General features: G+C 33.8%; 1 protein-coding gene across 2 annotated transcripts; it reads right to left on the reverse strand.

Annotated features, from left to right (window-relative positions):
• Positions 1-369: 369 nt before the first annotated feature.
• Positions 370-7706, reverse strand: LOC107908458 (PH, RCC1 and FYVE domains-containing protein 1). Of its 2 annotated transcripts, XM_016835630.2 has the most exons (9): positions 7075-7704; positions 6882-6968; positions 6558-6647; positions 6382-6462; positions 6098-6256; positions 3972-6020; positions 2251-2397; positions 1185-1468; positions 370-818 (listed from the first exon to the last, which is right to left on the reverse strand). In XM_016835630.2, exons 1-9 carry the CDS (start codon positions 7120-7122, stop codon positions 725-727), a joined length of 3039 nt encoding a protein of 1012 aa, XP_016691119.2. In that variant the 5' UTR covers positions 7123-7704; the 3' UTR covers positions 370-724. The 2 variants fall into 2 exon arrangements, 1 of the variants encoding a protein (XP_016691119.2); XR_001687032.2 differs by lacking the exon at positions 370-818 and having other exon boundaries at positions 1249-1468; positions 2251-2435; positions 7075-7706.
• Between the last annotated feature and the right edge of the window lie 2241 nt (positions 7707-9947).

The raw sequence follows: 9947 nt of genomic DNA on the forward strand, positions 1-9947 counted from the left end.
AATTCATGAAGAATATCACTTGCATTCATCCATCAATTGTTGAGTCTGAATGCAATAGGAGGGTGCGCGGATCATGAAAAGATCTTCGTCCCCTCTCGTTGTATAATATGTTTAATCTTTTTAAACAAACTCAAGTGACTTGAACTCCTCCCTCTACATGGTAAATGGAAAGTCTCAAATAGGCCTAGTTAACGGCGCTTAGTTGAGTTAACAATAATGGCATTCTTTCAGCTCTGTGATTATTTATATTTTAAACTGACATGTTATTTTGGCAGTCCTTGAAACAATTTAGTGCATTCGAAGATGAGTTTGTACTGTGCATGTGCATAGCATCAGAGAAATATGTTTAAGAATGCCAAAAAACAAAGATTAAAATTGAGTAGTGTTCTTGAATTGAAAAAGATATGTTGCGCTACCCTGAAGGCAACAAAATTGCTCCAACGAAGAAAATAATCTGTTAACTAATCTCAGGTTCCAAGAAAGAAAAAACAACAAAAGTTAAAAATGCAATTTCTTGTATCCTTTCATTTTCTTCCTATATGCTTCAATAACTCACACTACCTGATAATTTCTGACATGATCCTTGATATAAGCTCCTCCACGTAATTTGGAGAAGAAATCAACAGTTACAAGTAAAATGTTTGATATAAGCTTCAAGTAAAATGGCGATGGCAGTACCCAATCCAGTGTTCTTAGAAAATCTAATGGTGTCCAAGCTTCACGACTAACATGTATTTCGGATATTATGGCGTTCGCATACTTTATCCCCATGTTCAGCCCACCAGTTTTCTGCTTGTTCTTCTGTGAAATGTTTCCGACTGCAAAAGGAGCATATCATCCTTTTAGACTCAACCTTCTTTTTTCTCAAGTTACTCAAGTAAATGCAAAGGCAAAGGCTTGAATAAATCCAGAGTATCTTCTTTTTGCAAGTTTAGGATACAAACTCTGACTGTAACATTGCAAGATCTAAGAACATCTTACCTCCAAAACGGAGACCTTGTTTTCAGGTCCCCACCCATTACTTAATCATCACAAAAAAGGGAGAAAATAGGCAATTGACAACACAATGATTGGATGCGAGTTTATTGAAGTAAAAGCCGATAGAAAGCAATCAGCAAATGTCAAGATTCGCTGGTTGATCAATCAAATTGTTGACTTTAAAAGAAAGGATCACAAAAACATACCTAAAGCGAACACGCTTGAGTTCATGATTGCCATTAGGCAAGGGTGACAAAGTTAAGTACACTCCTGGTTCATCTTGTATTATTGTCTCCGACTTTTCGGTTTGTCCTTTGGTTCCATGAGACATGGAGATGTTGTCTAGATTACAACTTACTTCACTTCGTGGAAGCCTTATGCTGGTCGCATGGCTATTATCCGAGTGCATGCGCTGGGTGTTTGTGGCAATAGAACTGGAATTGTGGAGCGCACTCTTGCCTGCTGGAAGTTTATCAGTCACCTCCTTCAACTGCAAGATCAGTTGACCATAAACAACAATATCAGAGAAAGTTATGGAGCATGTGACTGCACAAGAATCAACAACAATCCCCTGCCCTCAAGGGAAATGAAGAACAGTACAGGCATACTAGTTCTTTTGCGATGCAAAGTTGAGTTTTACTTGAGTATATTCTCATTTTGTCATTGTCTTAGTTTCAGCTTGTGAAAGCATCATACATGCTAAAATGCAAATGATAGAATTTATGGCACACTGCTGGTTATATGATTTCTCATATTTTAAACATAATAAGTATAAGAACATATTACATACTGGTAAGCTAGAAAACAAGTACCATATGACTCACACGGCTTATGCTATTTGAAAGAAAAAAAAAAAGCTTTTAGTGGCTAGTTCAGAAGAAAATTTATGCATGCATGATGGTAGGATTTCCTTTCCCACTCCTATCTTACTTCTCTATATTTCTTTGTTACAGAAGATCTGCAAGAACGCTTCCCGTATCTAAAATTTTACTGGAATTGTCTGATTACAGCCTAACTAGTTGCTTCAATGGTTCAATAACAAAGACAATTCAGTTTACATCTTTTAGCAGCATACCTTTCAAAACCAAGATATATACTACTCGGTTGACAATGTTGACTAATATTTAGGACGTTGACTGTATGTTGTATCTGTCCTTGTTAAATGTCATAAAATTTGAAACAAATAAACTAATACTCCCTTCAAACGATTGAAAATATATTTATCTATTTTCCTAACTCTTAACCGTAATATCATGAGCAAATATATTCAACCTGAGCAGTAAGAGATCTAATAACTTCAGTTGCTGATTTGCATTTTTTAGCTTCATTTTCTGCTACTGCAGTGATCTCCTTTAATCTATTTGATGTCTTTTCAAGTTCAGCTTCAAGGTGTTTGGATTTGCTACTAAGATCTTTAACCTGCAAGAAATGTCCAGCATATCTATCTTCTTACCCTCCTATCAGTTTAGATAAGTGAAACAATTAAACAAATTAATCAAAAGTCAATAGCAGTGGAAGTTTCATTCAATAAATAAAATAAACAAACTAAGAGTTCAAGTAACAACGAACAATCCCCAGTATAGTAAAAGCCCAAAAATATCAGCAAACAAAGAAAGTCCAAGATCATGGGATTCAACAAAAATAACAAATTCCTGTCATCAGGAAGCTCATGTTTTTGCCAAAACATGATCACAAACATTAACCTCTTGTAGAGGGTTCTTTGGTAGCAAATAAATAAACGAAAAGCTTCTAAACAAATGAAACAGGATGTTAGGAAAAGGCAAAGAGGAAGACTGAGAGCAAACCTTGAGTATGGAAAAAAATAAGGCTAAGGAAAGAATCGAGATTATATAACTTTAAAGGCAGTTTACCCAAAAGACAAAACTCCCTAAATGAGTTGCTAAAACCCTTACAGGTCCTACAATAAGAGTTCCAAAATATGGATATTTAATAGGTATAGAGAGAAGATGTCAGTTACTAAGGTACCGGAAAATGATGAAAAAAAGACCACTATTTGCTATGAAAGGAAGTGAGAAGCAACTTCAAGATAAATGCGAAATCTCTTAAATATTTTTATATTTGATCCATCAAGTAAAGCTCACCATAAAATCCTAATATTGAAAATTTTCATATTTCAAGGTTATTTCTAGCTTTTTCTACTTTGGTGAATTACTATTAGGTGAAAAGTCTTCTCAGAATAATTCTCAGTGGAGGTGCTTTCTATGAAAGTGTTGTTCACTGAAAGAGTTGTTATGCGAAGTTGTTCCTTCAAGGTTTTCTTTCCAAAGGTGCTATTCTGTATATGAGTTGTTCTATGAATGGGAATATACTGAACATGATCTTTCTAGTGAAACAGTTGTCCTGTGAAGCAACCTTGAAATAAAGCATTTTTATTTTTTTTGTCCAAAAAAACATCCTTATTACCTGCTCTAGATTACTTCCAATGTTGTAAGCAGAATAAGTTTCCTCTAAAACAACTTTATTGATATTTATAATGAATTTGTAATCATAATCAAGATCTACACTTCCCTATAAGTACGAATAAGTTGTTGCATAATCAACCAACCGTCATTTACTTTAACTAGACTTCGTTCATTACATTAAAACAAAATATGAGAGATACTAGTCTCTTACCCTAGTACCTAGTCGACAAACAAAGTTTCTTCATATTAAATACCTGAGAGCCAACATAAGGAAACAGTGGTTAAACCCCTGTTGGCACCCAAAAGGCCAGGGTTCAAATCCTGTCGTTGTTATCCTCTACTCCAATTTGCGATTAAGCCCATAGAATACATACAATTAACAGAAAATTTTCCAACTAATGCAAAAGCATCATTTTCCTTTTTGTTGAAGTATATAAAAAATAGATTCTAAATAAAACACTCTCTGTTTTGTTTTTAAAACCATGCAAAGAATAACGCAAGCTCATTGCTTGGTAATGTCAATGCTTCACATTGAATTTAATAAGTGATAAAGTTGTCTCAATAGGCTACCTGTGCCCTTAAATTTATGATCTCTCGGTTAAGACTGTCATTCATTTTCTTTGAATCATCAAAGGTTACTTCAGAAGAGCGATTTGGGCCCAACTTCCCTGAAGCAGGAGATGTTGCCCGAGAAGTCTTTTTGGAACTTGAAATGGAAGCTGGTAAAATTTTCTTGGAATCTCTAACTGGACAAATTGACATCTTTGGTGAAAAAAATCCTCCGAGATGAAAATTTCCATTTTGAACAGGGAAGAGGGGGCGAGCCTGTGATTCTAGTTTCAATTCATGCTTGAAATTCCTACTTTCAGCCTGATAGCTTGAGTCAAGAGAAAGTCTGCAGAGTTCTCTATCCATGGATTTACAAGGCAAAATTCCATTTTTGGCTTTTGAAGTCCATACTACAGAAACAGATTTTGCAGATTTTCTCAATTTAACAAAACATTCATCACACACTCTATATGGTTTGTTTGTAGTCGGAGCCATAGAAGTTTTCAGAGATTTTCTAGTACTGCATGCTTTACAGAAGATTAGCCCACAATTATAACAATTGTGACGTTTTCTTCTGAAACCAAATGGATTTCGACAACCAGAGCATATAGAATGATCAGCAACGGATACCCATTTATGAAGACTTATAATTGCAGTAAAGTTTGAACCACAAACTACACTCTTGACTAGCTTGTCTTTCAGAAATTCAACTAGGGTTGGTGTATTTCTGTCATTGATATCTCCATGACCTAATTGCCCATTTGAGCCCTTTCCCCAAGTATAAACCTTTGTTTTGGAAGTCAAAATAGCAATGTGATATGATCCACAAGCAATCTCTTCCACAAAATTATCTGCTATTTTACCTTCAACCCGAGTTGGAACCTTGCCGTCAGCTGTAGCACTCCCCAATTGACCATAAGCAGAACTCCCCATTGTATATACTCGCCCAGAGGTTGTTAGAGCAACTGTGAGATTATATCCACAGGCAACCTGACAGATTTTTTCATCAAAATGAGCAGCAACGCATTCGGGAAAAAGTCTTGGTTTGTTATCACCATGTCCAAGTTGGCCTTTATCTCCGTCCCCCCATGTATACAGCTTTGCTGAAGAAGAGCTACTAGGAGACCCTGAATCATATGATTCGGACATAATCTTAACAACTGCAGCAGTGTGCCAAGCACCACAGGCAACCCTTGTCGTATGTAATTCACTTAAAGTCTCTACTTCCCGGGGAATGTTTGAGCTACTGTGATCCCCATGGCCTAGGGCACCAAAAGATCCATCTCCAAATGTGAACAACTGGCTGCCACATGTCACCAGAGCTGTATGACACGGTCCACAGGATACATATAAGACATGTTTACCTTCCATGTTGCTAACCCTTTTGGGGATCCAGTGACTGACTTCAGTTCCATGCCCAAGAAGACCTGAGTTGTGTGTTCCATCACCCCATGTAAAAAGATCCCCAGAGACTGTAACAGCGCAAGAGTGATACTCCCCACATGCTACTGATTCAAATTTCGTGCCATTGAGAGTATCTATGTGCTTAGGTTTGGGAACATCTGCTTCCACACCATGCCCAAGCCTGCCTCCTGATTCCTCCCCCCAACTGAAAATCTCGCCTTGCTTTGTGACCAAAACTGCATGCCTATCTCCACAAGCAATATTATTCACATCTAGAACCACTGTTGTTACCAATTCTTTTGGCAGAAGTGCATCCAACTTCGTGTTAAACGAATCATCAACTTTATCAGTACCACCACCCAATACTCCATCACCAATACCTTGTCCCCAAATGAAAACATCTCCCAAGGCATCAAAGTCTTCACGGGAAGAGCCATGGCTTGATGAACTTACAGCACTAGATAAACTGATTCTAATTGCATCACCTCCAGAACTCCGGCTATTTGAGTTATCTACAGACCCAGCTGATACTAAGCCGAAGCCAACTAAATCTGGTTCACTGACACTTTTGACTAAAGAAGTATGTGTAATTATATCAGCAAATGCCTTTCCCAATCTATTGTGTGCCTCATACGGTGCTTGAATTCCTTGAGCATCTTCTGGATCCTGTAATAATGAGAAAAGAATTACAAAAAATACTAAACAAGTAAAGTTATCAAGCTTCATTAAGTAGAAAACGATACCAATGGCGAATTGGGAGAAGCTTTTTGGTCGCATGGTTGAGAACTATCTACTGATGCATTGCCATTTACTTCAGTTCTCCGCTTGTGATATGTACCACGAGAAATCAATGCCTTAAGACCTATTAACCAAACTTCAGCTTCATCCTTATCTTTACATATCTGTTTGTATGAAGGATGGTATCAAATCAAAGCATTTAGACACCATAGTAGCTTCAGTACATTTTACTAGCATTGATACATTTAACAACTCTGTATGATAAAAAGATCCATAAACAAACACTCACCAAATCCAAGGACCTGTCATTGCATATCAGTGAAAATGATTGATACTCTTTTTCAGGCCGAGGATATCGTTGAAAAATTGCCTGCAAGCCAAATAAAGAAAAAAAAAAGGAGAAAAAAACATTATGGTTATGAAATTGTTGGGAATCAAATAATGTGTAAAAAGTATAAAACTCACTGTACGCTGTCCAGGAATGATCTTGGAAACTTCACTGAGCTTAATATGTTTCGCTTTCTTCCTAGAGTACCATATCAATTTAGACTCATCCTGAAAAAAACAAAATAAAATATCTGACCATAAAGAATGAAAAAAATGAAGTAATTTTCTAGCGACAATTTGTCTTCCTTACTAATGATAACTCAGCTCGAGGTTTTAGATTCACCATTCAATGTTTAGCAATGCCAAAAGCATAAAACCTCAATAAATGACTAGTGCACAAGTGAACATGAGAATAGAAACAACAGCCTTTAAAACTTCAAAAGGGAAAATGTATCAACATACATTGGAGAGTTGGAAAGGGCAAAACTTAGGTTTTCCTCTGCGTCCATACTTAAGCAAGGAGGCTCCTTTCTTAAGCGTAGTAATGGCCTGTATAATAAATCCATTAAAAAAGAAAAGAAAAGAGAAAACCTTCATTAGTCTCCAAGACTAAGAAAATATACAATCAAAATATGTGAAAAAGGAATAAAGAAACCTGGTCGATGTCCTTCTCGGCGAGACCATTCTTCTGGAAATCAGCCATTCAAGGTGAAGCCATCAGACCACCAATCTTCCCATATTATTGTTTTCCAACTTTGCTCCATGAAAACACCTCCACTTCAGAGAGCTACCCCATTGTGTAAAGTTTCACAAATAAAACGGGTTTGAATTTTCCTCCCCCTTTTTTTTTTGTCTAACCCATTAATTCAACAATTCTAACTCTAAAAAACAAGATAACTCAAATTCTACTTCAAACCCTAGAATTTGTTATCTTTATCTTCAAAATGTAACAACAAACTTCGCAATTATTCCACATTACCAGAAAAAGCTTCAATCTTGACAATGCTGGTGAAAGTTTTACCTACAATGCCAAAATTTCACCACCTGAAATTTTGACAAATAATTTCAACAGCTGTGGAAAAAAACTACATATATTCGAGATCTTAGAAGTTGACGAAACGAGAAAATCATGAGATTTTAAGAGGGTTTTTTTTTTTAAATTCCTTTAATTTACAAATCCCTCATTTGAATCAGGAACTAAAGGGAAAAAAAAGAGTTTGATTTTTCTTTTTGTCCCGCTTTGTCTCCGACGAGGGGCAGGTTTCTTATTTTTCTTAACTGCCTGTTGGTCAATGAATTTTTCTTGGGGTTTTTGAGCCGGTTCAACACGCCACGTATGCAATTAAAATCTACGAGATAGGGATTGTTTGTTCTATGTTTTTTTTTTGTCTTTTGTTTAGTTCTGTTATTTGTTATGGTAATTTGGCGGGGACTTGGTTACGTTACCAGTTTCTTTTCTTTTGAAAAAAATACATTACCACATATTTTGTCTTTATGTCGTGTTTAAAATTTTCAAAAAAATTTAAGAATTTTAATTAAGGTTTTTCAAAATTGGAGTTTAATAAAAAATTTCAAAAATTTTGAGAGATTCAATTAAAATTTTTAAGAGGATTCTAAAATTTTTGAAAGGTTTGATTAAAATTTTTAATTTTTTTGAAAAGTTACTAAAATTAAAAAAAAATTAAGACCTAATTAAAATTATCAAAACGTTTAGAGACATAATCCAAAATTTCCAAACTTTTAGGGGGTTAAGATCTAGCGGTGAGCAAAACTCGATTCAACTTGAAAAAATTAAAAATATTTTGAATTTCGAGTTAAATGGATCGAGTTATTCGAGTCAACTCAAATTTTTTTTCGAATTTCGAGTTCGAATCGAGTTTAATTTTCAAATTCGAATAATTCGAATAAACCGAGTATTAAACTATAATAATTTACATTATTACCCAAACTACTAAACCTCTTCACTTTCCTCCCAAAACTTTTATTCCCTCCCACTTTTCCCCCATAACTTTTGCTCTCCTCCCATCCCATCCCATCTCACATCCCCTCCCCCTTTTACCCCAAACCCATTCCCCCATTCCCATATTTTTTTTGAGTATTTCTCTCCTAAAATTTTACTTTTCCCGTTTATTTCCCCCCAAAATTTTACTCGCTCAACATTCAAAACATTTTATTTTCTCTCTAAACTTTTACTTCTCACCATTTACCTCCAAATAAAAAATTAAAATAATCCAAAAAAATTCCTAAACCTAAATAATAATAATTTTATATATATTTACTATTTATATTATTAAATTAAATTTCATATTTTGTACTATTTATATTATTGAATTGTTTTATCATATTGAATCTTTATAAATTTTTGCTAAAATTGAATTATTGATGATGCCATAAAATATTCATCTTAAAATTTTATGTTGGTATCAATTTTTCATTTTATCTTTAAGATAATTTTTATTAAAAAAATCACATTTTTTACATTTAATATATTTTTTTAATTTCAAAATACATAGTGACAAGAATTAGAAAATAATTGAAGCAACTAAGCAAGCAAATAAGTTAACCCGTATATAAAAGATTAATAAATAAATTATAAGAGGATAAAAGTTAATAACAAATTTGATTACGGTGGGTGACAGTAATTACAAGGACCTAAATTTTTTTTAATTTAACTCGAAAAAATATATTCGATTTGATTCGATTCAATTCAAATTCCATCTCACTCGACTCGATTCAAGAAAATTTCAAATTGAGTTAGAATGATAAAATATGATTCGTCAACTCAATTAATTAAAAAAAATTTCATTCGATTCGACCGAACGCTCAGCCCTAGATGGAAGTATCTGATAGAAACAATTTTTAGTATAGGATTAAATGAAAATGTGTAAAATTTAAAGATTAATTTAAAATCTAATTCTTTAGGAACCCTATGTAATGGCCTGATGGTTAAGGTGTTCATTGTCTAAGGTATGGCATGGGTTCGAGTTCCGCCAATTACGTTGGTTGTTCAAGCTTTACCTTATTATTTAATTCACCAAAAGAAAATTTAATTCTTTAGAAATATTTGGTGTAATTAATTGTATAAATTAAAAAATTATTTTTTAATTTTTTTTCATATCTCTTTGGAAAATTTAAATTTTTTATTTTAAAATTTAAACTTATCATTAAATAAATAAATACTAACTTGTGTCTGAATTTCATTGCCATAATGCCCTTGCCATTTCAAAGATTGAAAGAAAACACGGCTGATGATTATTAATTTTAGGTACAATGATTTATTTTGAATTCCATTTTTATATAAAAAAATTATTTTAGTCTTAAATTAAAATTTTTATTTTTTTAAACTTGCACTATTTGTCAAAATTATTTTAAAATAGGGGAAAATTTATATGAAACAATGGCATCACGTCATTTGTATCACTTTCTAATTATTTAATGACATGTCAGTATCATTTTCATGTTATTGACACCTCATTTTATTAACTTTTTAACCTTAAATCCTTAAAATTAACTTAAAAAATTTCCACC

This window comes from Gossypium hirsutum, chromosome D02 (assembly GCF_007990345.1).
Source record: "Gossypium hirsutum isolate 1008001.06 chromosome D02, Gossypium_hirsutum_v2.1, whole genome shotgun sequence".
Classification (NCBI taxonomy): domain Eukaryota; kingdom Viridiplantae; phylum Streptophyta; class Magnoliopsida; order Malvales; family Malvaceae; genus Gossypium; species Gossypium hirsutum.

Coding starts and splice junctions, on each gene's coding strand:
- LOC107908458 (XM_016835630.2), bottom strand. CDS start 7,122: ATGGCTGATTTCCAGAAGAATGGTCTCGCCGAGAAGGACATCGACCAG. Junction 6,021..6,097: donor CTTCTCCCAATTCGCCATTG/GTATCGTTTTCT, acceptor TCATTATTACAG/GATCCAGAAGATGCTCAAGG. Junction 2,398..3,971: donor TCATAAATTTAAGGGCACAG/GTAGCCTATTGA, acceptor CATTTCTTGCAG/GTTAAAGATCTTAGTAGCAA.